Genomic DNA, 24,339 nt, shown 5'->3' with positions numbered 1-24,339 from the left:
CAGGAATGTGTCAAGACACTTTAGATTTAGTTTAGGCAAAGCCACCTCTTTTGCATCTTTTCCCCATGCCATTTCCCACGGCTGGGCAGCCTGGCTGGGACTGCGCCACCGGCTCTGCCCCAGCTCCGCCGGCCACCCTGGATCCGGCCAGGGCTGTGCTGGCAGAGCAGCGGGCACGGAGCCAGCCACCGAGCGTGTGCCTCGGCACTGAACTTGCTGCAAAAAAGCCATTTGGTTAATTCAGTGCTTTGGGAGGAGTAATCATTCATTGCAGCAGTGCCTACGTGGGGGCTCTCATGCTCTGGTTTCTCCTGGCTGTCTCGATTCCTCCTCTCCAACCTTGCAATACTCCCAGTTTGTCTGACAAAACACCCTCTTTCTCCTGGATTGTGCATTATTCAAGGTAAAAGCATCGCGGTGGACTCGGGGACAGTTGGCTCAGTCACAGCGGAAGATGGACTGGCTGCAAAGAGACTCTAATGGCCTCAGCGTTGCGCTCTGGGTCAGCTTTCCTTTTTAAAGATGCAATGGGAAGAAAAAATCCATTGCTTCAGCCCCATTGGCTCCCAAACACTGTTTGCAGCCCAGCTGGATATTTTACTTCTAACCGTGAGGTCTTTTAATTCTACAGGAAATCTTTTGAAGTACAAGTCAGTCTTTGCAAATTAGTATCTTTGACTTTCTCGGGGGTTTCTGTTTGCGGGGGAGGGGGCTGGGTTTGGTTTTTGTACATGTTTAATATTCTAGGCTTGGTCCCTGGGGTGCCGTGTCCCAGGAGCCGTGTCCTGGGGGCCGGTGGCTGCACCCCTGCGTACAGTTTTCACCGGGGTTTGTTTCCATGCATCGAGTCCCTCCTGTCCTTCGCATCTCTCGTGACCGTACTTCTCTTGCCAGCCCTCCTATTTTCTATTTTTCCTTCCCCCATAGCTTGGAAACTAAGCAAATGGTTGGCTTACACTAACCTTTCACCTGGTGATCTGTTGTACAGGACTTTGGGAATCATGGGGGGCGGCGGGGGCGGGGGGGGAAACAGCGAAAAATAAAATTAAAAAAAATATAAATAAACTACTTTGACATGGGTTTTGAGGCTGACATTTTTGTCCCTTGCATCTTCAAACAGGGAGCTGTTTGCAAAGCTTTCACCTAGGTGCAGGACGTTTCCCTGCTGCTGAGGGGAGTAATGCAGCAGCAACTGGGGTACATGCTAGTATGGGGGGTGCTAAAGAGCCTCTGGCCTGGCCTGTGAGTCTTCGCCACAGAAACATGGAGCACTAACTGCCCTTGGGAGCATGGAAAGGCCCTTTTCTTGCTGGCACTGTGTCAAACCTCTTTCCTTGCAAGCTTCTGAGAAGCTTCAGGGTTGCAGTTCGTACAGCCACACGCATAACCCCAAAGGGCCACTAGCCCAGAGCAACCATCCCAAAATCCCCAGCTCCCCCACTGCTGGGACTTTTCCTTACATCACTGTCTGAGCAGCCACAATTCCCCAACTTAGAGCTGCTCTGCTCCCTGCAGGCACCAGCAAGTTCATTGCCGTGACTCCAGTGTTGCCAGTACATGGGGCAAACACCCACTACAAACTGGAGAATAAAACAAGATACCACCATAAATATGACAACTTTATTAAAATATACATATGAGTACAAATTAATGATTATATGGATAAAGTTCACTGTCTGTAAACAAATATATTAAAAAAGAGCACGTCTTTTTTGTGATATAAAGTGCAGTTATGTTTCCATATTATATACAATATGTCAGCATTATGGGGGGGTTGTAAGGACTATGGAACTAACGTTTGATTATAAGATAGAATTCTCTGAAAAAGTATACACCTACATCTTACAAAAAAAGGTCTTGGGCTTGAGTTCATTTAGCAAACGAAAATCAGCTTCCCACCACGTTAAATGCAGCTAACGAGAGAGCGCAGGTCTCGGGGAGAAATTAGGAGAGAGGCACTAACCCGCTTGGCAAAGGGAAACTTGGCACTTCACAGAGTTCACGCCTTCCCATCCTCAACCCCAAACTTGCACAGAGGAAAGAAACCCAAAGGACAACACCTTGTGAAACACGTGCATGTGTCTGCAGTTCGGGGGAATCAAATATACACGACTTTATGTACAGCTCTGATAACGAGGGCTACCAATGTACAGCGGTAACGGCGCTGCAGCCGAGCCGTGCCGGCACCGTTCCTCTACACGGGAGAGGGACAAGGAGAGCAGTTCTGCATTGGTGGGGGGAAAAAAAAAACAACCCAAAAGCAATCCTTAACACCAGTCTGTGGGATGTGTAGCGCTTACTAGATGGCATACAGAGCCTTTGCGAGGGAGGCGCAGCCCCGGGGTGCCGGCCTGGGCACTAGGAGTGGGGCGTGCGGCAGGAGCGGCAGCAGGCTTTGCTGTAGTACCAGTGGCTGCACAGGTTAACTTTGATGGCCAAAGCGCAGTTGGTTCCTGCCTGGTCCTGGCAGCTGTCGTCTGGGGGAGAGAAGGCAAAAGGCACCGGTATGGAAAAGAAAAAGAAAAGAAGCCATTGCAAGCTCATAAGGTCGTTTTAACCCCATACACAGCCTGACCTAAACGCCATGGGCTGGGCAACAAACCGCCCTGGCTGCAACTGCCACCCCTCCAATATCTGGCAGAGCATCCCCCGGAAAACACCACGGAGCTTCTCCATAAATCTCATTGTCAACCTAAGCAAAAGCATGAGAAGGTTTCATCACGCCTGGCCTGGCCTGGGGAGTCTTATTTGGTCCCAGCCCCAAAACTCAAGCTCTTCCCTGTGAAACAGAGCTGCCCAGGGATTGCTGGAGCCACCAAGGAAGGCTGGCACTGAACTGACCCCAAGCCAAGAGCCTCCTGTGGTAGGGCACAGGGTGACCCCAACACACTCATGATTTCTGCCCCAAAAAGGCTCTGTGAGAAAGGGACCAGGAATCCAGCAGCGTTACAGCAAGAGCTTGGGGCAAGTGAGCTGCTGGAGAGAGGGAGGAGGGCAGAAGCTGCTGTGATGCTCTCCCAGCTCCCTTCCGAGCCATACTTTGCTTCAAACCCATAGGATTTACAGTTATACATGTATATATATATTTTGCTTAAAATCCTTAGGATGCATGAAACCAGGCTGCTCCGAGGGCAGGCAGCTTGCTGCAAGGCACCTCGCAAGCACCGTGCCACATCCCAGACCCTGCAGGAGAGGCCAGACGAGGGCACCCAGCGGGGCCCGAGCCAAGCCAGGAGACAGCGCAAAATCTGTCTCCCATTTTCATGGTTTTCTCCCGCACCATCCTTATTCCCAAATCCTATTAAAGAATTAGAACCGTGTGTTCACTAAAGATCACAGGGGCTTTGAGCCAGCAGACGAGCCAGATAACGAGGTAGTTACAAATCCTGCAGGACATTTGGAGACCAAAAATCATTAAAATAATGGCACAGACAAAACTTCCTAGACATTAGCTGGAATCACACAGTAGCAGCACCCGAGCCAGCTCTCCGAAGCTCCCTTTTATCTTAAGGTCAGACAGAGCATGCTTCTTTTGAACTCTCCCCTTAATTTAATGGGGTTACCTCCAGATATGGTCAGTGCAGGGTGCCTCATTACTCGGGCACAGAGGGAGAGCTGTTCCCTTTACATCCTCCCTGGGATGCCTATCACACTGGGGGTTGGTGGAAGCTAAGATGCTAGGTGGTGCTGCTTGGGGGGATCAGTGGAGAAAAAAGAAAAAAAAAAAAAAAATCAATGCTGGGGGGTGCTGCCAGGGCTCACCTGGGGGCTCTGTGGGGCAGGGCTGCAGGTCGCAGGTCTGTTTGCCCACCGGCTTCACCAGTGGGTCACAGCCCCGGACAATGTCTTTCCCTTGGTAGCACTTCACATCCCGCATCCTCACACCAATGCCGCAGGTCTTCGTGCACTGGGGAACAGATAGAGGGGTGAGGCAAGACCCTGCCATTGCAGGGGTCTGTGCTAAGCCAGAACCTCTTTAAAAATAACGTCCTCACTGATATTCACCCCCCTGCCCTGACTCTTCCCCTGGCTGAATGTCATGCCTCAGCCCTATATCGCTGGCCTCTTGCTCAGTCTTTGCTGCCAGCAACATCAGCTGCCTACAGCGGCCTCGGCGCGGGGGTACGTGGATGTGCTCCCATCCCTGGCACTGCAGTCCTCCCTCCTCCTGCTGCCTTTTGCAAAGGGCCACAACTGAGCTGGCCCAGACCATACGCTGCTCTGCGACACCAGGGTGGCTGCAGCCCCCCAGGGCCGCGGGACCCCTCACCAGCACCTCGGGCGTGGGTTTGCAGAGCTGCTCCTGAGCCTGGCCCTCGCTGCCTGCCACCCTTTGGATGCCTCATCAGGCTGGGATTACAGCAGGGCTGCTTTGGCTGATTATAGGCTGCAATGACCATTTACAAGACTAAACAAAATGAGGCGCCTGGAGCACGGATGAGGAGGGCTGCATCGAGCGGGCTTTCGGGGAGCCAGCCACAGCCCCTTCACAGCTCCTTGCCCACGCTCACTGGGCATGTCCCCATGGCCACTGAGCCCTGGCTGCCTTTGAGGACCATGTCGAGAGCTGGGGCAAACTGCATCCCCAACCTCTGTGTGCTACAGGCTCCACGCACATCCAACTAGCAGCTGCAGGTTAAGAGGGGGAAGAAGGAAAAAAAAGAGAGAAAGAAAACACACCAAAGACGACCCCAAACACCTCCTCTCATTCCTGTTCTCCCTGAGCTCAGGCAGTCCCGACTGCACCATGGCAGGGCAGGCGCTCTGCCCCAAGCTGCCAGTGCAGCGAATGGGTCCCCCCGGGCGCTCCCCTGGGGGCTGCATCCTGCAGAGCTTCGCCCATCTCCTTGGGTTATTTTGCAGGTGGTGTGGCCCTTGCCACGACAGGACAGGGCACCACGCACGCAGGGCAGGAGCATGTTGAAGGAAGGGCATTTTCCCTCATGTCCCTCCCCCGATCCCCTGAGCTGCCCTCGACTCCCTCCTCACTCACCTCTGACCAGGGGGTCGTGTACCACTTGAAGCACGGCCGCTCAAAGCATGTTGTTTCCTCCACGGGCTTCTTGGCGACGTCGCAGTCGGTGGGGTTGCGGGTCTTGATCTTGCCATTGACGATCTCCAGGCAGAGCACGATCCTCTTCTTCACGCCCCGGCCGCATGTGGTATTGCACTGCGGGGGTGCAAGCAGGGCCGGCTGGGACCCACAGACCCCAGTCCATCCCAATGCAGGGTACCCCTCTTCCATCACCCCCCAAAACCAAGCCCTTGCTCCAAGCACCCCCTGGCCCAGGGGGGCTGCACTTACCCGCTCCCAGTCCTGCGCCAGCCAGTGCGAGGGGCAGTTCTTGTCCCCGCAGGGATGGATGGCCAGCGGCTTCGTCTCCAGGTTGCACTGCGACTCCGGTACCACGCGCCCGTCGCTGGTTTTGCAGTACACGTGCCGGATCATCCTCCCCTGCCCGCAGCCGCCACTGCACTGAAACCGCACCGGGCACGGCGGGCGGTCAGCGGCGGGGAAGGCAGCTTGGCTCCATCCCTGCCCCCACGACAGGGGCTGAGATGCCTCCGTGGGGCTCAGCTGCCTCCCCAGCCCCACCTTCCCCAAACCACGGAGCGATCATTGGGGTTCAGCTTAAAATAGCTGCGGGGAAGCTCAGCACATCCTTCCCTGGGCAGCCCTGCCGCAGCCAACCCATCCTGTGGCCCCATCATGCTGGTGCTGAGCAAAACTCAGCATCTCCTCGGGCCAGGCAGGAGGGGAAGCACCGTGAGCAGGGAACCCTGGGGTGGCTCTCAAAGAGAGCAAGGCAAAGTGGCTCCAAATATTCCTCCCCACCCACAGATGACCAGGCAGGCGTTGCCCCGAGTGCCGGTGGAGGCAGTGAGTGCTCCCCAGCTCCTTTGCAGCCGCTCTTGTGGAGATGTATGGTGTTTCACAGCGCTGCCGCTGTCATGGAAACTACTTATTTTTAGCTGATGCTAATGTATCGAAACCTGGGTAAAAATAGCTAGGGATGGACAGGGTCTCTGTAACAGAACTGTGCAGGAAGGGAAAAGGAAGGGGAAAGGGGAGGGAAAAAGGCAGGGGAGAGGGGGGAGAAAAAGGGAGGGGAGAGGGGGGAAAGAAAAGGCAGGGGGAAGGAGGGGAGAGGTTCACTTTATGGGCATGAAGCATCAGCAGTCAAGGTACATTGTGCAGCACAGAGACAAGGGGATTTTGTCACCCACTAAGGCCCTCGGCCACATCTCTCAGTGTTTAACCCCTCCTGCACCCTGTCCCCCACAAGTGAGAAGCCCCAAGGAGGACCTGCCAGAAAGCTGGGGGGGTCCCCTGGGATGCTGGATCACCCCCAGTGCAGGAGCCCATCCCTGCCCTGCGCAAGGAGGAGCCTTGTGAAGAGGAAGGCTCAGTGCTTGCGAACACCGTCAAACCCCACCGCTGCCACGGGCACGGAGCCAGGGCAGTCGGTCAGGGTGACCCAGGGTGGCCGTGCTGGCGGGCAATTCCTGAGGACAGGACAGAGGCTTTTGGTGACACAGGGTCTAGGAGGGCTGAGGCAGACTCTGGGTGTGGGCTACCTGCGGGTCTGTTGGGGCTGGGAGCTGCCAGGGAGGATGACTCCAGTCCCAAAACTCCCAGCGCTGGAGACACAAGCAAGCCCGCAGGCAGGGCCAGCTGCAATGGGTCGCGACGGCCGCTCGGCCGGCCACCCCAGGGTCTCACCGGTCCCCAGTCGGAGACGGTCCACTGCCGGTCGCAGGGTGGTCCGGTGCAGTTCTTCTCGGCCAGGGGCCGGGCGCTGGCGTCGCACAGCTTCTCCTCCTCTGAGCAGCGGATGTCCCGCGTCACCACGCTCCGCTCTCCGCACCGGGCTGAGCACTGCCGGGAGGGGACGGTGTCAGCAGGGGCTCCCGTCGCAAGGAGAACTGGGACCTGCTTTCTGGTGTTGGTTTTGTTGTTTATTTTTTTTTACATTTTTAACATGAAACACTAAAAACCACACACTGACAACGCACAGGTGACTGTCTGTAAAGGAACTGGTAGCAAAGCCGCCCCTCTTCCCCCAAACCCCCTAACAGCTTCAGCAGTCAGGTTAAGGTGCAGGAGGGCTGTATCCTGCCAGGGTGCTGAGCAAGCTCTCTGCCAGGTGATGCCAGAGGATGAAAACCCAAGGCACCAAAAATGCTTGATCTGAGCTGAAAAGTTTTAGCTGTTGGTTAGAGATGGGGCGAGGTCTCCCTCACCTCCTTCCCAGGAACAGCCAGCTCCTTTCCACCTCTTTGGAGATTGTTTTCCCCAAACCGCACAACTGAGATTTTTATGCTGTGGATAAATTTGGCACCGTGCATCCCTGTGACATTATTTAGAACTGGATTTGAGTTACTACAGTCTCACATACACACATTTGCTCCATGCATAACGTAAAGCAGGGAAAAGTGTCAACAGCACAGTGCTCAGACACACCGCGCTGATATGTTAATCCTCAGATCTCTGAAATGTGCTTTTTTTTTTTTTTAATGCCTATTTCCCCAGCCAACTTGGCACCCTGCTTCAGATGGGATCCAAATGAGATTAGCTTTGCTGCTGGCTAAGAACGAACTACTCCAGGACTGTCTCAAGCAATCTGTCCCTGACACATGCTGGAGGAGAATATGGATTTCTGTAAAATAAGTCACTCTGGTTTGCTACGCCAGTCAAAATAACGTGCCAGCACGTGCACTGGGAGCTCCTCTCTACCCAGCTGGGAAAGTCAAAACATCCTGCAACACCAGGGAACACACCAGCCCCTCCATCGGCTTGAGGGAAACAACTCACCCCAGCTTGAAGAGGAAAAGAGATGTTTAAATTATGACCAAGAAGCATTTTGGGAGCCTCACAGGAAGAAAAGTATGATCCCTCGTGGTGTAAACCACGGGGCAGGCTTGCACCCACAGACAGCTGGGCTCAGAACTCAGCCTGCTCTTGCTTAGAAGGGGTCTGGGCTTGATTTGGGAGCGGGAACGACATTTGCTCCTTTGCAGAGGGCGGGCTCCAGGGCACAAACGCCACGCTCCGTGCGCAGCCGTCGCCAGCGCGGGGGGCTGGCAGCGGCACCCTGGGCAAGCTCGGAGACGGACACAGACATGAAATCTCACTCTCCCCATGGACGCCTGCTTCCAGAAGACATTGAATAGGCAGGGCTATTTCCTAGCAAGGCATGGGGGCATACTTACACCCCTCTATGTGTTTTATACGTTCACTGCGAGCCACGGTGGGTCGCTCTCCCTGCACCACGACTGTCAATCCAGTGAAGCACCGGTGGCAGCCAGGGGACTCACTCCTGAGCTACCTGAGCTTGGAGACCAGCCCCAGCTCCCCAGGGAAGGGGCACTGGTTTGGTCGTTTCCATGGGTTTATGCCTGCAAGCAACACGGCAGAGCACTGGCCGTGCCTGGAAATGAATTCAGGGGCACAAATCCTTCCACAGGTTTTCCCAAGCAAACCAATGAGCTAAAGCAAGAGCAGCACTGCACCGCCCCAAAGCACCTTCCAGCTGCTTTAGGGATCTGCTTAAGGCACGGCTAGGAAAAGATTTAATTCTCCACATGGTGCCATGAAATTAGAGGTGAGGAAGGGAAGCTTATGGGAATGTGAATGACACGTGAGGTGGGATCTCCTCCCTGCCACATTGTACCGTGGGGTAAAGAGGCTGCCAAGCAAGTAGCGGCGGGACGATCTCAGCTGCGGGCTCCTGCCCTGCCTCGGTGGGCAATGCCAGCACCTTATGTGCAGTCAAAGACTGAGTGGCCGATGGCAGTGGCCTCCCCATCCTGGAGGGGACCCAAGACTTAATTTTAGGGATAAAAAAGTAAAAATCACTGGTGCGTTTTGGTCCACATGCAACAACTGCAGCCAGCATCCTAAAACGCAGTCTCTGATGGCACGGGCGAGTTTCAATTGGAGAAGGAATGGAGAAACGCAGGCAGGTGTGCTCGCCCTCAGCACTGCCAGGCCAGCAATCCCCGGAGACTTACCTCGGACCACTCCGACATCTCCCACTGGGGCCCGCAGGCTGGGTTCTTGCAGACCTTGCGCTCGTCCGGCCGGGTGATGTCAGCGGACTCGCAGAGGTCACTGTAGACAGAGCTGTCGAATCCCGGAGAGATCATCTTCCAGCAGCGGACGATGCGGAACTGGTAGCCCTCCCCACAGGTGCGGGAGCACTCGCTCCAGCTGCTCGTCTCCCACCTGCGGAGGCAAGAGAGGCCATCGCGTCGGGCACGGCTGGACCTGGGCTGAGGCACCCCATGGGAACACCCCACCTGCTCTCAGCCGGAGGCAGGCAGCTGCAATGGGAATGAGCTGTAGCCAGGCTGCCAGCATGCAGGAGGATTTCCCACAGGATGGGATGTATTAACAGGCAGCCGTTTCACCCAGCAGACCTAAGCTCATGCCCGCAGCAGCAGATGCTAAAATCAGATAGACAAGAGGAAGAAGGCGCCAGCATGGCAAGGCCTGGACCGGTGTGCTTGCTGCTGAGCGTTTGTCAGCCACGGGCTGCGCGCTCCCCCGCTGCAACCCCACACGTGCCAGCACGTTTCTCTGCCGTGCTTTTTGCCCACATTTGACTGCACTTTTTTGCCCGATCAGCTAAAGGACAGAGAGGGCACAACTGTCCATCACGTTGCAAATTCCAGCGATATCATCGCACAAATGTGTCACACTGCTTGTGCCCCAGCGGGACAGATGTTCATGTACTGCCATCAGCCTAACTCTGTTAGCCTCATGCGATGGGCTGGACGAGCTGGGATCTGCCCTGAGACACTGCCCGACCCTTACTGTCTCCTGCCACTACTGCCCTGACACTGCAAGAGGAGAGCAGCTCGTAAACCAAGGGAAAAGACAGAAAAATTCAATATTTTTACACTACGGTAATATAATAATTATGAATTAAAGAATAATCTAAAAAATGTAAAAAGCTAAATTTCTGATTGAAATCGCAACTCCTCTGGACATGTGGCTGTCCCCGGGGCCACCCACTGCTGCTGCTCTCCGAGCAGGACAGCCACGTGCCCCGGCTGCACGCCGGCCTCATGCCCCGCGCGGGGCTCCGGGCACAACAAGCAGCTGCAGGAAGATGTCACGCATTCAGAGGTGCCACCTAAATTCAGAAGGGAGATGAAACCAAGGTCTTTCCCATCCAGATAAGGCAAAATTCTCTTGGCACTTTCTGCTGGAAAAGCATTGCCAGCCCAAGCAGCATCCCGGCTGCCTGAGTGCTAGTGAATGTGCCCGGCTGCCCTGAGCTCCCGGCAGCTCCTTGGTTTACCCACCGCTCTGCTGCAATCACTGGTAAGTCACAGAGCAGCTCTTCTCTCTCACACTGCAAACCCATGGAGCTGGAGCAGCACAATTTTCAGGAGGGGCAGCTTTATAAAAGACCAGTGGGATAATCTAAGCATGAAAATAGCCCTTATACCAGTGCTAAAAAAATTACAAAGTTAATGCAAATAGAGATTAAAGTTCCCAAGGTATCTACAGGGCAGGTATGTTCCCAGCAGTAGCACCATCCACCTCCCCACATTTTTCTTGCCTCAATTGCAGCCTGCCCAGGCTTTCAGCCTTAACGTGCGAGGTTCAGCGAGATCTTACACTGCAAAGGGCACGTGCTTTCCTCCTCCCTCCTCCTTCGCAATTACCTGAGGCAAAAGCAAGCATTCTCCAGGGACCAGGTGCCATACCTGGTCCCTGGCATCACTCTAGCCTTGCTTTGCACCATTCACAAGTGGCATCCGTCCAGGGCACGCACCAGAGAGCTTTACTTCTCCCTTTGCCCTGCCTGTAGTCTGACACCATCACAGTCCTCCTCCCTTCGACAGACACCAGTCTGCCCTGCCCACAACTGCTGTTACCTGCAAACCTTCCAACAAGCACGCCCCGGGTTACAGACCAGCAGCGGAGCTGCTCCGAGCCGCACAGCCTGGCTCTGGACTGCGGTCATGCTTTTTGGATAAAGAACTGCATCAGAAGGGAAACCTTCTGAAGGACGTCCAGCACAGGTTCCCCTCTGCACCGGCTCTTGCCCTGATACGAGCAAACCTCAGCGATGTTCAGGATGCTGAAGGGACCGGAGAATCGGATCCGTGGCACAGTTTGCAAGCCCGGCCCCTCCTCCCAGTTCACGCACACATTCCTCCGCTCGCTGGCCAGAGCAGGATACTGCCTGCATTGTTAGAAGCTGGACTCGATGGGAGCCGCAGATGCAAACTCTGCCAGGATTTACAGAAGTTTTAACCTGGCAGCTTGAGCTAAAGCACTCAGGAGGAAAGTCTTGCCGAGCCCTGGTGCAGCCCAGGCAGATGCAACAAGGGAAGGAGGACAGAGGAACTACGGGCCATCCCTGCTGCCTCCCCCCACCAAATCCATGCCAACCCCCTCCCACAAATACATCCACAGCTGAGAAAGCGTGGAGCCCCCCACGAGCTCCCTGTCGAGGTGGTACCTTGGCTGGCACTCTCTCCCAGCACAGAACTCATGGACGGGCTCAGGACGGGTCATGGCATCACAGTACGTATCATCCACTTCGATCCCATCATAGCGAACACACATAGCATATGTGGACATCACTCCTAGTTTCAAAGAGAATACACACACACAACAGAGGATGCTTGGTGATTTTGACATCCAAACTCTTATTTCTCTTTTGTTTTTTTTTTTAAAGCTGTGTTTTCTAAAACTTCCTCCCGGTGGAAAGCAGCAAGCCCAACTTTCTGGCCTGCGGGGCAGATGCTGCCGGGAGGGGAGGACTGCGGTGGCCAACACGGGCAGCGTGGCTGAGTTTGGCCGGCTCCAAAGGCAGGCACGGCCACCCCTGCCAGGGCTTGCCACCAAGATCAATATATGACTAACACATTTTTATAGGAAACGCTCAGGGCAGTTAGTCTGCTCGGCATCTCCCTCCGCCTCGCAGCCATCAGCAGCTCGTGGGTGGAGGCGACGGGAAACAGTCCCCAACCCGCACCATCCACCCACTCTCTATGTGCATTACACCCCCTTTGTGCCCGGGTGCCCCCAGATGCTCCCAGTGCTCTGGGACAAGGGTGGGCTCTCGGGGGCTTTGAAAGGAGGCACCTGCCCCTCCTGCTCCCCCACCGAAAGCACAGGCAGCCAGTATCGTCGGACCGAGACCTTTTCCCCCGCAGCCTGCCGTGCCAGAGTAAATGTTGTGAAGCTCATTCTGGGACCTGGCTGGGGACCAGGAGGCTGCTCTGGCTACAGGTAACAAGAATTGCAGCTCTCGGGAACATATGGTTTACATGAAACTAAAAAAGATCTACAGCTCTTGACATGGTATTGCTTCTCTGCGATATGTCATTAAGAAAAGGCAATGAGAAAGGAGAAATTTAAGTAAAACCTCTCTCTGCTAGCTGCAAACCAGGGCAGAGCAGCCTGGCCCAGTCAAGGGGGAAATTTGTTCAGAGGGAATCAAAGAAGTTAAAAATGTCCCAGAACACGTGGCTGACGAGATCCCGGGGAAAGGGACGGCTTGCAAAGCTCCTGCTGCCAGCACGCTGGGGGGATGTGTCTGCTGGACAAGAACAAATGCTTAAAAAATAAAATCCTTGCATTTACTCCTTTAAGAGATGTCCCTTAGATTGCAATCTCCTCTGCCCCCCTCCCTCCACTTTTTCCTTCTTTCTAATTCCAGAAGCACTGCAGGATCTGGATTATTTCAGGGACGGTGCCGTTGGGGAGCAGTGCAGGCGAGCGCACAACCCACACGCATCCTTCATCACAAGTGATGGGTTCGTAGGGGCCACAACCCCCTAACCAAGGGGTAAAGGAGGAGAGACATCAAGGGGCTTGAAGCTTTTCGGGGGGGTGGGAGGTGTCAAAAAGGAGGAACTTAGGCAAAAAGAATACAGGCTCTGTTTTGATATCCCTGGCATCTACATCACTGTTCCAGATTTACACCCTCGCCGCTGAGATCAGGCTCTGGGGTAGAAGGAGTGGGAGAAACAAAACAAAATCAAAAAGCCAAATGCTATTTTGTTTCCTGCCAGAGCTGAAGAATCTTCAAAATTTCCCTCTGTGGGGAAGCAGCTGAGCTTTTCAAACCCCTCTGAATAGTCAAAAAAGGTGGGGGAAGGAGAGAGAAAAAAGCAGCAATGTGCTGAGACTCAGCACAGGTTTGGGGATCTTGCCGAGCCCCAGCACATCCCCACTGGGCTGGGAAGCAAAGGAGACGTTCAGAGCTCCCCGAGGGAGAGTGTTTTACTGAATGATGGACACAGTGGTCACCAAGGCCTGGCCCCTGCCGCGCCCGCAAGGTTGGTGGGCTTTGCACGCCATGTGCCCCGGCTCCTGTCCCTGTGTTTGCACCCGGGTCAGGGGGATTCAGGGTTGTGCTAAACCAGCTCCAGAGACTGCGAGATCCCCTACGCATCACCAGGTCCTTCCCATCCCTAACAGATATAAAAGTGACTCACACACCAGGTGATTTCAGCAGTTGTGCAGAATTTGGCTGCTTCTTATAACTACCTGTGGTACATGTAGAGCTGCAGGGTTCATGGGAGGAAAGCTTCCACCTGTACATGTCAGCAGCACTCACACCTTGGCCCTTTCTTAACAACTTCAATCTGTTTCTAGCGATAAGCAAACACAAAAAAAAACAAAAACAAAACAAAACAAAACGGCATTTACAAGGCGAGCGGTGATAGGCCACGTCAGACACACACATCTGCCAGCAGGCTGCAGTTCGGTTGGGTTTGGGTTTGGGAGGGGATTTGCTTTGTTTGGCGGTTGGGTTTGGTTTTTCTCATTTTTTGGGGTTTGTTTTTTTTGTTTTAATCGGTTTGGTTTGTTTCACAACATACCTGTCCTGAGCCCCAAGTAGAATCCCCAGCCCGGTTAGAGGCAGAGCTTCCACTGTCTAGAAATAGAGAGAATGGGATAAAAATACCCACAAGTAGAAACAGTTCAGAATTTAACAAAGTTTGCATTTTCTGCTCAAATACACCTGGCCCTCGGCATACAGCGACTAAAGGTGCAGTATCTCCTCCCCTGCGTCTCCAGGGCCGGGCACGCCGACTCGTGCTGCTCAACACGGCAGAGCTTTCGGCTGCTCAAATCTCAGCAGCTCACTCTTTCCGAAAGCCTACACATGGCACAGGAGTCTATAAACTTGCTTCTTGAAGCACACATTGCTTTTAAACACCAAGGCATGCCATTTGCCTACCCGCTGCTTTTGCCACTCTTATTTTGTTTGGGTTTATTTTAGATAGGTAATTTGCATCTCTATATCCACCCTGTGCTCAAACACATAATGTCATCGGGAAAAGAGTAACGGAGTCAGCCTGGTGTACGAAAAAGCATTTGTCAAAGCAAGAAAAACAGCTTCTCCCAGTTCAGTGCATCCTACATGCTGTAAGGTTGTAACATGTCAGGGATACTGCACCTTTACAACAAAAGGCTTCAATTCTGTTCTCATACCTTTGTTCAAACCCTTGAAACGGCTACACTGAAATAGCGTACAAGGTTGTATCCTGACATCCAGTTGTCTCTGGCCTGGCGAGATATGCAGCTTGTATGATTTCTAGGCAGCAGAAGCTCTGAAATTGCCTTATTTAGTTGTTCATAAGAAGTTGAGGTCCAGTCTATCAAATCAACCTTTAAAAGGACACTGTTGAGAATCCAGCCGTTTCCTTTCAGACCCACCCACCTTCCACCGCCAGCACTGAGCCTCCAGAAGAATTAAAAACAACAACAATCTCATTTTCCCCTGTTGATTTTGCCTCTGTCAGTTTGGCAAGTGGTCGCTTCCTGCGTTTGAAATGGAACTGAAATGAATGTGACTATTTTTTGCGGAAAAATAACCACCTCGGCTCGCTATAAATAGTGCTTTATCTTGCCAGAACAGCTCTGCCTGGGGACCCGCATCAGCCCCTGATCACGGCTCAGCCCCGGCTGCCATCGGTGTGCTGCCTGCTGCCACCCAGCCAGGAGAGGGCTCACAAGATGACAGTTTCAGGGAAGATCCATTAAAACAGAGTCAGCATCTGGGTTTTGAACTTTAATTTGCCTGGAAAGCAGGGTATTAGCTAGATCCCCCTGTCTACACCTTGGTCTCAGAGGCACCAAACAAACACCAAGTTATCCTGTGACCAGGATTCCTCTCCCTTGAAAGGCGAAGGTAAGCTTCAAAATAAACTTTATACTACATCTGAGGACAGAAAACCTTTCAACAGTGTCCCTTTAACATATGTCATCCTAAATAAAGGGCTTCTATGCGTAACGAGGTCACAGGGATAAGTTCTTTCCAGATAAATCAGACATTTGGTCATATGGCAGCATTTAGCTCTCTCACCCTTTCAAGAAAAGATAAAACTGTCATATTGTTCTCCTCAAAGTACAAACAGCGGCACATTGTTCTACAAAGCTGGTGGGTTTTTCCTCTTTTCTTTTACTTTTTTTTTTCTTTTTATTACAAGCTTTATTATAAAAGTCAAGTATTTTCTTCCCTGACTATACTTTGCTTCTGCTTTTCAAGCAAGCAATAAAAATTTGCACCAGTCCCTCACCCGCAGCTGAGGTCTGGGCTGCCTGTCTTCCCAAAATGGTCCCCATAGAAGAATAATAACCCTAGCAAGTGCACACAAACACCACAAATCAATGTCCAGAGTCCCTGGGCTCACATTTCTGTGTTTCATTTGTTTTTAAGCAAAGGGGGAAACTCATGGCTCCTGCTGCAGCATCAGCCCTGGCTGCATACCGCAGCATGGGCATGGGATGAAGGACAAAGGGTGCCTGGATCTGCCCTGGCATGCCACGGGACGACTTTATCTACTCCAGGAGAGGAAAAGCAGCACTGCATCCCTACCACAGCACAAAGGCCCATTCCCACACCAGCAGGGCTTGCTCCCAGAAAGGAAAGATAACATGCCTTGCTGGTGCAAGGTGCTCCTATAACTGGGTAACTCCATCCACACTAAGAACTACAATAGTTTAGAAAGAAATAAAATGTCCCACCTCTAACCAACACTGTTCTGCATGTACACACTGGCTGGTTAGAGTCTGCAAGGGGATGATCCTCCCTTGCTTGTTCATTGACAGGGAATGAAAATGAGCAAAAAGCCACTGTCCATCCCAGACTGAGCCTGGGAAGGATCTGGGCGGTCTCAAGTCCAAGCTTGTCCCCAGAACTAGGTCAATCCCAATAAGAGACTGGGTCCCACAGGGCCTTGCACAGTCCAGGTCTGCCCATCTCCAAGGATGGAGATCCTTGTGCCAGGACAGGGCACAAGCACAGGGCAAGAGATTTTCCCTTGTGCCCCATTGCCACTCACTTTGGTGCAGCTGCTGGCTGTCCCCTCCACCACCCTTTCTCCTGGAGAAACAAGTCCAATGCTCTTCACATGCCTCATGCTCCAGCACCCTGCCCAGGACACGCCAAACCCAAAACGGCACCTGCTGCCAGTATTGGCTTTATCCTGCTGTGTTGGGTGCCAACAGGAGCTTTACCCTGGCCTCAGCGAGCTGAGCTGGGGCTCCTCATCCATCGTTCCCACCCAGGAGACACAAATTAGTGATGAGCATTACAATTGCAGCTGGGGTTGAAGTAATAAATAAAAAAGTTGGGGGAAGGGATAAAGGCCTGGGCACACACAGGCTGTCCTGACACAGTCCCTCCTGCCCCATTCCCTAGAAGGATTGCCTGTCCCTGCACTGGTGGCAGAACAGCTGGACCCCGAGCCTGCAGACATGCCCATCTCTCCCTCCACAAGTGCCCACACATGCAGATGCTCTAACTGTTAATGACATGATGGGACTTTCTGGACTGCCGGAGTGGAGAGCAATGCCTCCATGCGGTGGGTGAAGCCTCTTGAAACAAACTGCAGGTTGTGTTGCTGCCTTCCCCCCTCCCTACTGTGTTTTATAACATGACATACCTCCAAAGGGCATGTTTCCTGCACCCCAGCTGCCCCATGTCTGCCTCCACTGGCCTTTCAGCCACCCTGCACAGTCCCTTGAGCCCAGCCTGCCACAGCCAGGGAGGAGCTGAGCATCCCTCGAGCCCAGACTACAGCCCCAGCTGGGCCTGGATGCAGCCTTTTGGCTAGTGTAAAACCCGAACTAAATAGCTTTTTTTGATATTAACATTTAGATGTGAAAAGTTCATATTTTATTCTAGAGTGGGGGCAATAAGAGGGAACACTGTTGAACAAGCAAGGGAAGAATGGAGGGAGAAAAAAAGTGGCAATGTTGGGTGTCCCTCCAAGAAGGGGTTTAAATCCCTGCCCTGTGCCTTCAGTTAGAGGGGCAGCCAGGGATAGGACAAGGAGTGTTTTAGTACCACAAGAAACTGCACTGGAGCCACTGATGGTCTTTTGTGATTAACCTGTAATGGCCAAGCTGCTCTGAAGTTCAAAGCATGTAGAGGCCCCTTGTATTCCCGGGAGGTAGAGAAAGCATCACACTCCTTTAAGAGCTACTGGGGGAGAGATGTGGGTACAGGGTGCCAGTAAGGCCACCCAGGAAGCGTGGTAGGGACCAGATGAGCCCCAAGGGGCAGGGCAGCCCCCTTCCTCGCCCCCATGGTGCAACAAGGCAGGGGAGCTGACAGCACTGCCCTCACCTGTCAGAGTGCTAATGAAATGCCTGCTTTGGCAGCTGAAGGCAAAGTTTCCAAGCCAAGCCACAAGAAAAGATGACAGACTCAAGCCTTTGGCAATGTTTTAATGTTCTTATCATTAAGTTTGTTGATACATTTGGCTGCATGGGCATTTTCTTTAGCATAAGCTGCTTTAGCATAAGCTAGTGTAAGTTCTGGGTAAATACAGCTACCTATAACCAGATAGCATCTGCTCAGTGTTTCACATCTTCTGAAGCTCAGCATCATAACCCATGTTTTACTGGTGGTGAAGACTGGGAGACAGAAGAGTAAAAGCAGCAGAGCCAGGAGGAGACCCACAGGGGAGGTTTGGGTGCCACAGGCCCCAAACAAGCCATGGGGGTACATGGCAGGACCCAAATCCACAGCTGTGAGTCTGGGACCTGGATGACTCCCCAGGCCCTGATTTCAGCTCCAGCTATCCACAGATTGCTTTAATCTGCAGCTGCTCCCCAGAGAGCCCTAGGGTACCCCAAGACACCCTAGACACATGCTTGTGGACAAGCACTGTCCTGAGATTTCCTTTCACCCAGCCCATCCTTGCCTGGATTAATTCTGCTGCTGAAGATATATTAAGCTTTTTTTTTTTTTTTACCTTCCCACTACATTTTACAACACTACCACTCCAAATCACTCATTCAAGGAATCCTGAAGCGACGGCCCTAATCAATGGGCTGCCACTGGAGAGCTTTTGATAGTCTTGTCAAAGCACTGACTAATTGCACTGCTTCTGCATCCATCAAGGTAGCAAACCCAGGCTATTTCTGAAGGCTCTACAGAAGAGCTCCTCTTGTCTTTCTCTGCCTCTCCAGCAGTAGTTAAGCAGGCAGGGCCATGCCTAGGAGCTGCTGGAAGCATGTTCCTGCCAACACAAGTGAGGAGGATCATGGGTGGTAGTCAACAGGGTGGGTAAAAAGGGGCCAGGACCAACTTCTGCTGCATCAGAATTCAGAGGAAGGGGCCGGGGAATCAGAGCAGAGCATCAAGAGAAGATGAAAGGCAGAGGCTTCTTTATGGCCATGGCTCTGATAATGAGCTATGACAGGCAGAGTAATGCACAAGCTCACAGCCATCAGCATGGACTTGCCAACATCCCCACTAAGGAGGGCCGTGGGATTTCCTCTTGCTTCAATACTCTCTTGACTTTTTGCTCCCAAACCTCTGGCCCTTCCTTCCAAATTAACCCCCAATAGAAAGCTTTCACATACATCAGCCTACCCCCACTTACCTTCTGACTTCCAAAGCAGATAAAAACCATGCAATGGGTCTGCATTGACTACAGGGCTATTATGAGTGGAGAATAGCAACAAATAGGATTGACTATAGTTAAAGACATGTGTCCTACCTTGCTTTGTGGGTTCTGTTCCCTTGAGGGCTGGTCATGGTGACAGTGGCATTTGAAAACGGTGTCTCTGCAGACGTGTTGATGGCTTTGCTGTTGCTCAGCTCCATGTAGGTGCTATTAATGGTGTAGGTCACAATACCATCAGTGTCCTCGTAGTCAACATAGAGGCTGTCAATGTGTGACCCCACAGAGTTGATTGGGTCTCCCTGGGCAAAGATGCTGTTCATGGTCATGTTGAGCATCAACTCCTTCGAGTCCGAGGTCTTGTCCAGCAGCTTGTCCGTGATGGCATTCTCCGAAAGGAATTCCCTGGAGGTCAACCTGGGGTCGAAGTCTCTGTCGTCATGGTCTGTCTGGTAAGTAGACCTGGTTACGTTTGAATCTAGATTGGAGCCAACAGGGGGAAACAACAGTGACAACCACAAAATGCATTCAGGCTGGGAGGCGAAAGCAGCCCAGAGCAGCAGGGACACACCAGAGCCTGAGCAGCCACCCGGGAGGCCAGAGGCAGGAGCTAGGGTCTTGGAGAGGGGGAATCTCATGGGGTTGTACCCTTTTTGGAAGGGTATGCAGCTCTGTGGGTCCCATCCTACTATCGCACAGCCAGAGGAGAGCTCAGCACCTGCCAGCACTGCCCCAAGCAATAGCAGAGCTCAGAAAGGAAGATGCCCTCCTGGCCCCAGAGCCCATGCAGCCATGCTGGGAAAGCACTCAAGGCAGTTTGGTGGTGGGATGGCCAAGGGACTGGAGTGGGAAGGAGGTTGCTGGGGGCTAAGCAGAAGTGGGAGGTGACAGAAGAGGTTGTGATGGGGACCTCTATGTACCCAGGGCTCCCTCCTCTCCTTGGCATGAGGCAAAGCATGGCAGGGCACTGGCAGGGAGACCTTACCCATGGCCACCCCCCCACCCACCAGAAACCAGAACCTGAAGGGCAAAGAGGATTTATGAGCAGAGATGTTTTAAAGAACTTTCCAAGATTTCCAAAACACAAACCAGCAGAATCACTAGAGGTAGAAACAGAGCATTTCTCAACAAGAGCTCTGAGAAGCAGAACAGTCAGGCCCAAGTCTCCTCCTTACCTTGGGGTTGTTTGCCCTTCAGTTTTGGCTCACAGTCAATTGTTTCTGCTCTTTCATAGACCTCATTGGTTTCCTGACCTTTGCTCAAGTTTAAATCTTCCTCCGTGTCCTGCCTTCCAAACACCTGGTTCTCCAAGTCTATCCGTTCCCTGGAGATTTTCCCAAAATAGGTTGCATTGTGCTGGATAAAACCCAATGGCACGTCTCCATCAAACTCTCTGCTTTCTTCGCTCTCTGACTCAGAGAAGGTGTAGTAGATGGGCTGCAGATTTTTTGAGTGTGGCTTCCTCAGGAGGGTGTATTCAAATGTGATGGATGGATTCTTGCCATTTTGATTCCAGACCTAGCAAACAAATTAAATTATTAGTAGATGCAATGAGTATATGGCACACAAAGCTTGTGATTCATCTTGGGTTTGACAGTTGGTGAGCATCTCCTTTGCTATTTCCAATCTGGTTTCCATCTTATTGCCAATTCCTTACAACTGGAGCTCAGCACAATTTTCCAAAGGTTATTTGGCAGTGCTGCCCTGGGGATTAGCCCCAGCTCAGGGACTGGTCACACTCCCTCCTCTTCTGCTGAGCAACCAGAGACCTGGGAAAGCCACTGCAGAAGTTACTGACCATCCTTGCAAGCTCATTTTTTCTGGTTAATGAGGAGCATGCACACACACCCTTTCAGCTACTACATCGCCACTGGGGATGGAGACTCAGGGCTGATACTACAAAATCTTTTACTGGTCCCATGCTTTATAAGCACCCAAGCACCATCCCTCCCCCCTCCAGAGGAGCCCAGGGCTACATGGAAGATGGCAGGAGCTGGGCTCTGGCTGACTGCCCAGAAGAAAAATTAAATTACTTTTCTTCATATGCCTGTTTTTAGATGGTTTGCTTTCAAGAAAGAGTTGGGGTTTAAGTTTTGTGCACTTCTAAGCTATCTGGCACAATTTCTTATTTTTATTTTTCCTGCCAGGAATCTTGGCTAAAAATGCCATGGAGAAGAAGAGAAACCCCTCGGCAGTGCCTGAGGCATCCTCTCCCCGCAGAGAGGGGTTACCAAGCCCACGTTTGTTATTCACAGCCCTGCCTGCATCTGAGAGCACTGAAGCGAATGAAATAGGTTCAGGCAAGGAACTGGGCACAGTCATTGCTCCCACTCCCCTCCTCAAGCTGCCCAGGAAAGCTGGGGAACCATGGCAGGACTGTGCTCCCATGCCCACCCCTTCCTCAATCCAACATAGATTTTTTTCCCTTCCCCATCACCCCCAGCCTTATAAACTTGAAAAGTCAAAGCGCACCATTATATTCAACCCTTGATTTGTCGGTCCTTGTGCAACAATATACTCTATGCCGGTCTCATAAACATCCATGGGCCTGCGGTACTTGAACACCGTGCCTGCAATGTTGAAGTTTTTCGGACTGTCAACTTTGTAGTTCCCATTGAAGAAATAGTACCCGGCTTCATCAGCCACAGCTTCAAATGGGAGAGAAAAATCAGTGCCATTGCATATAAGAGCAAAGATATGCAATATTGCCACTTGTTCATTCAGGGGGCCAAATTATTAGAGTGTCACAGTCATAAAACAAGTGTTTCTCTGACATTACAATGCGTATGTCACCTATTTCCAACATATCATACAATCACGCGCCCAAAGCTGTGGGGCATGTGTCCCTCTACATTGCAGGCTCCTGGGTACGTGGCTTACAGTAGTCCACAGTGCCTCTCACCCTTTTGGCTCTAGCACAGCATGAGCATTTAATAGCCACAGCTCTACAGACAATAAGCAGACTATCAGATGGCCAACCACAGGAGTTGCCTCCTGGGGAGCACTGAGCTGATGCCACCCAACCCAGCAGTGGCCCAAGGCAGATCACCCAGATCTAGCCCAGGAACTGTACTAAATCAAGCCTTTTTCATTCAAGCCTTCCTGCACAGAGCCACGAGCCTCTGAGGCTACAGAGGATGATGGTAGCAAATGTGCTTCTCTTGTGCAAGCCCAGATTTTTCCACGCTCCTCCTGAGTGGCTCTGCCATCTCCATCGCGAGGTGGATGGTGTGGCCACCAACACTTCAGTGGGGCAACATGTAGTTCACACCTCCCTGGTGCTGCTGTCATGTGGCCATTGCACATTCCCCAAGCAGGAGAAGATTACGGGGAATCACAAGAGAGGTGAAGTCACTTGGCTATCCGTGATCCGGCACCAGTGTGTTTGTCACACCACACTGAAGTAGCAACAATATTGACCAACAGTTCCTGCATTAAGGCAATCAAAGTGTTGTAGATACAGCCCAGGTGCTCAGACTGCAGAGAGAAATGCACTGGCTTAGACAACATGGTTGTGATTTACATTGACTATGGATTTAGCTCATGTCTGCAATAAAACTACATTCAGCTTCACGTTGGAAAAAGCATTAGCTAGTAGAGGCATGCATTCTAGGGAAGTACCAAGAGGTTATACACACCCAGAACATCTGCAGATTTTTTCCGTTCTACTATCTGGATATCCCTTGCTCCAGCAGGAATGTGCGTTACCAGAGAATAGCCTATGGGAAACTACAGATTAACGAAAGGAACTTTGTAACAAATAATCTGAATGAAACACTCTGTAGTCAATACCGCAATATATCGAGCAAGCTGGCCTTGATCCAAAATCATTTTTAAGGAGTTATGGATTAAAAAAAAAACCTAATGCAGACAACTGTTAGGCTGCAAACAGGACCTTAATGATAATAGAAAAGAAAAAAGTGTGAAATATTATCCTGGTTTATGGTTGAAAAGCACAGCCGCCGCCGGCGGGGGGAATGCAATCCTTACGTGCCCAAATACCACATTTATCTGAACTGGTGTAAGAAGAGATATCTTACGACTGCTTTGTTAGCTAGAGAAGCTGTCCTGTGGTTCAGCAGCGATCCCTGTGCTAGCCAGCCTTCCCAAAAACCCAGCAAGAGATTACAGCTCGTTTCTCCTCCGACTGCCCTTTGCCTGGCCCTTGGTAAGTGATGGGACAAGTCCTCCTAAGGCCACTGAAGTTCCTGCAGCTTGCTCCATCTTAAACTGATCCTCGGAAAGCATTAATCATTATTCCCGAGTTAGATTGCTATGTTTAGGACAAGTAGGTTCTACTGCTTTACAACACACTAATTTTGGAAATCCTGGTCTTTCAAAATATCCTCACTTCCCGTTATTACAAATCATTTATTTCTAGTCTTACTGGATCATAAGAAACAAGACTAAAATAGATGCCAGCCTCTTGCATAACCCTTTTGCACCATTCAGCATCAGAGACCTCGAGCTTCTGACAAGCACCATGCAAAGTTACCGGCTTTCTTTAAAGGCGGCTTTCCCTGCCCAAATTTACAAGCGGCTTTAGCACACATAGAACACGTGGGAAAAACTGTAGCAGGGGGCAGCTGGTAAGAGCTGAAAGCAATTTACAGAAAAAATAAGCACATTTTAAAAATAGCCTTCCGATACAAATAAAGGAAAAGGTCCCTAAAAGCCTTACCAAGATGAGAATTTCCTTTCCGGTAACTGCCGGTCACGTGAGTGCAGCTGCTCCCATCTCCTTGGCAAACACCACATTTATCCAAGGTGTGGGTGGAAAAGAGAATGCCATCGCATCCAATGGGCTAAAAGATGCACAAATAGAGTATTGAGGGTCAGGCAAATGTCGCACCCATTGTAATTTTCTGAATGCTAACATAACAATATTTTTGCTATAATGTTTAACAACCTCACATTTTCCAGACACGCAAACCCCTCGGAAATCAGTGTATTTGCAGGATGTTCCATCCCGAGCCTGAACCATTAACTGTCTCTGACCATCCACAGTGGTGCAATGGAGGTCACAGGGCTTGCTAGAAATGTGAACATAGTCATCTAAGGGGAAAGGATATAAAGATATATTCAAAACAGCAGAAACACAATAACTTTCATCCTACCAAATGTCAATGAATCTCTGCCAAGCTAAACAGCAGCAGCAATAGCACAATTGCACAGCAGCCAGCAGTTCAGAAGCTACCATCTCTTGTGTTTCAGGCTGGACAGGAGATTGCAGTTCTGACAGCGTGACAGCCCACTGCTGCAAACCTTTGCACGGCCAGGCAGTCCCCTCTGCTGCCAGGAATAGGTGCACCTAGTGATGCTAGCGGTGTCACTAACAGCCGAGGGGATGCACTGAGGCAGTAACAGCCACTGTTCTGTGCAAGGACTTGCAGTAGGGACATACATACACATTACACAAAAGCATATGCATGTTCACAT

The 24,339-nt window shown here is 51.7% G+C and overlaps 1 protein-coding gene across 4 annotated transcripts in view; it reads right to left on the bottom strand.

Moving 5' to 3' along the window:
* Nucleotides 1-1,604: 1,604 nt before the first annotated feature.
* The window catches only part of ADAMTSL2 (ADAMTS like 2), a 28,196-nt gene continuing 5,461 nt past the window's right edge, over nt 1,605-24,339 (bottom strand). For 2 of the 4 annotated variants that reach the window (XM_075111888.1, XM_075111889.1), the window contains exons 6-19: nt 23,810-23,955; nt 23,582-23,705; nt 22,539-22,619; nt 21,373-21,548; nt 20,076-20,418; nt 18,997-19,378; nt 13,523-13,626; nt 11,484-11,610; nt 9,016-9,229; nt 6,725-6,880; nt 5,306-5,476; nt 4,994-5,170; nt 3,763-3,907; nt 1,605-2,477 (exon numbers count right to left, since the gene is read on the bottom strand). In XM_075111888.1, the coding sequence (XP_074967989.1) occupies nt 2,359-2,477; nt 3,763-3,907; nt 4,994-5,170; nt 5,306-5,476; nt 6,725-6,880; nt 9,016-9,229; nt 11,484-11,610; nt 13,523-13,626; nt 18,997-19,378; nt 20,076-20,418; nt 21,373-21,548; nt 22,539-22,619; nt 23,582-23,705; nt 23,810-23,955 (2,465 nt within the window). In that variant the 3' untranslated portion in view covers nt 1,605-2,358. Of the gene's footprint in view, nt 2,478-3,762; nt 3,908-4,993; nt 5,171-5,305; nt 5,477-6,724; nt 6,881-9,015; nt 9,230-11,483; nt 11,611-13,522; nt 13,627-18,996; nt 19,379-20,075; nt 20,419-21,372; nt 21,549-22,538; nt 22,620-23,581; nt 23,706-23,809; nt 23,956-24,339 lie in introns of those variants that run through there. The other 2 variants (XM_075111890.1, XM_075111891.1) reach the window with 2 other exon arrangements.

Source organism: Phalacrocorax aristotelis, chromosome 17 (assembly GCF_949628215.1).
Source record: "Phalacrocorax aristotelis chromosome 17, bGulAri2.1, whole genome shotgun sequence".
Lineage (NCBI taxonomy): Eukaryota > Metazoa > Chordata > Aves > Suliformes > Phalacrocoracidae > Phalacrocorax > Phalacrocorax aristotelis.
The sequence above is the reverse complement of the archived record's forward strand: the minus strand, read 5'-3'. Positions and strand labels throughout refer to the sequence as shown.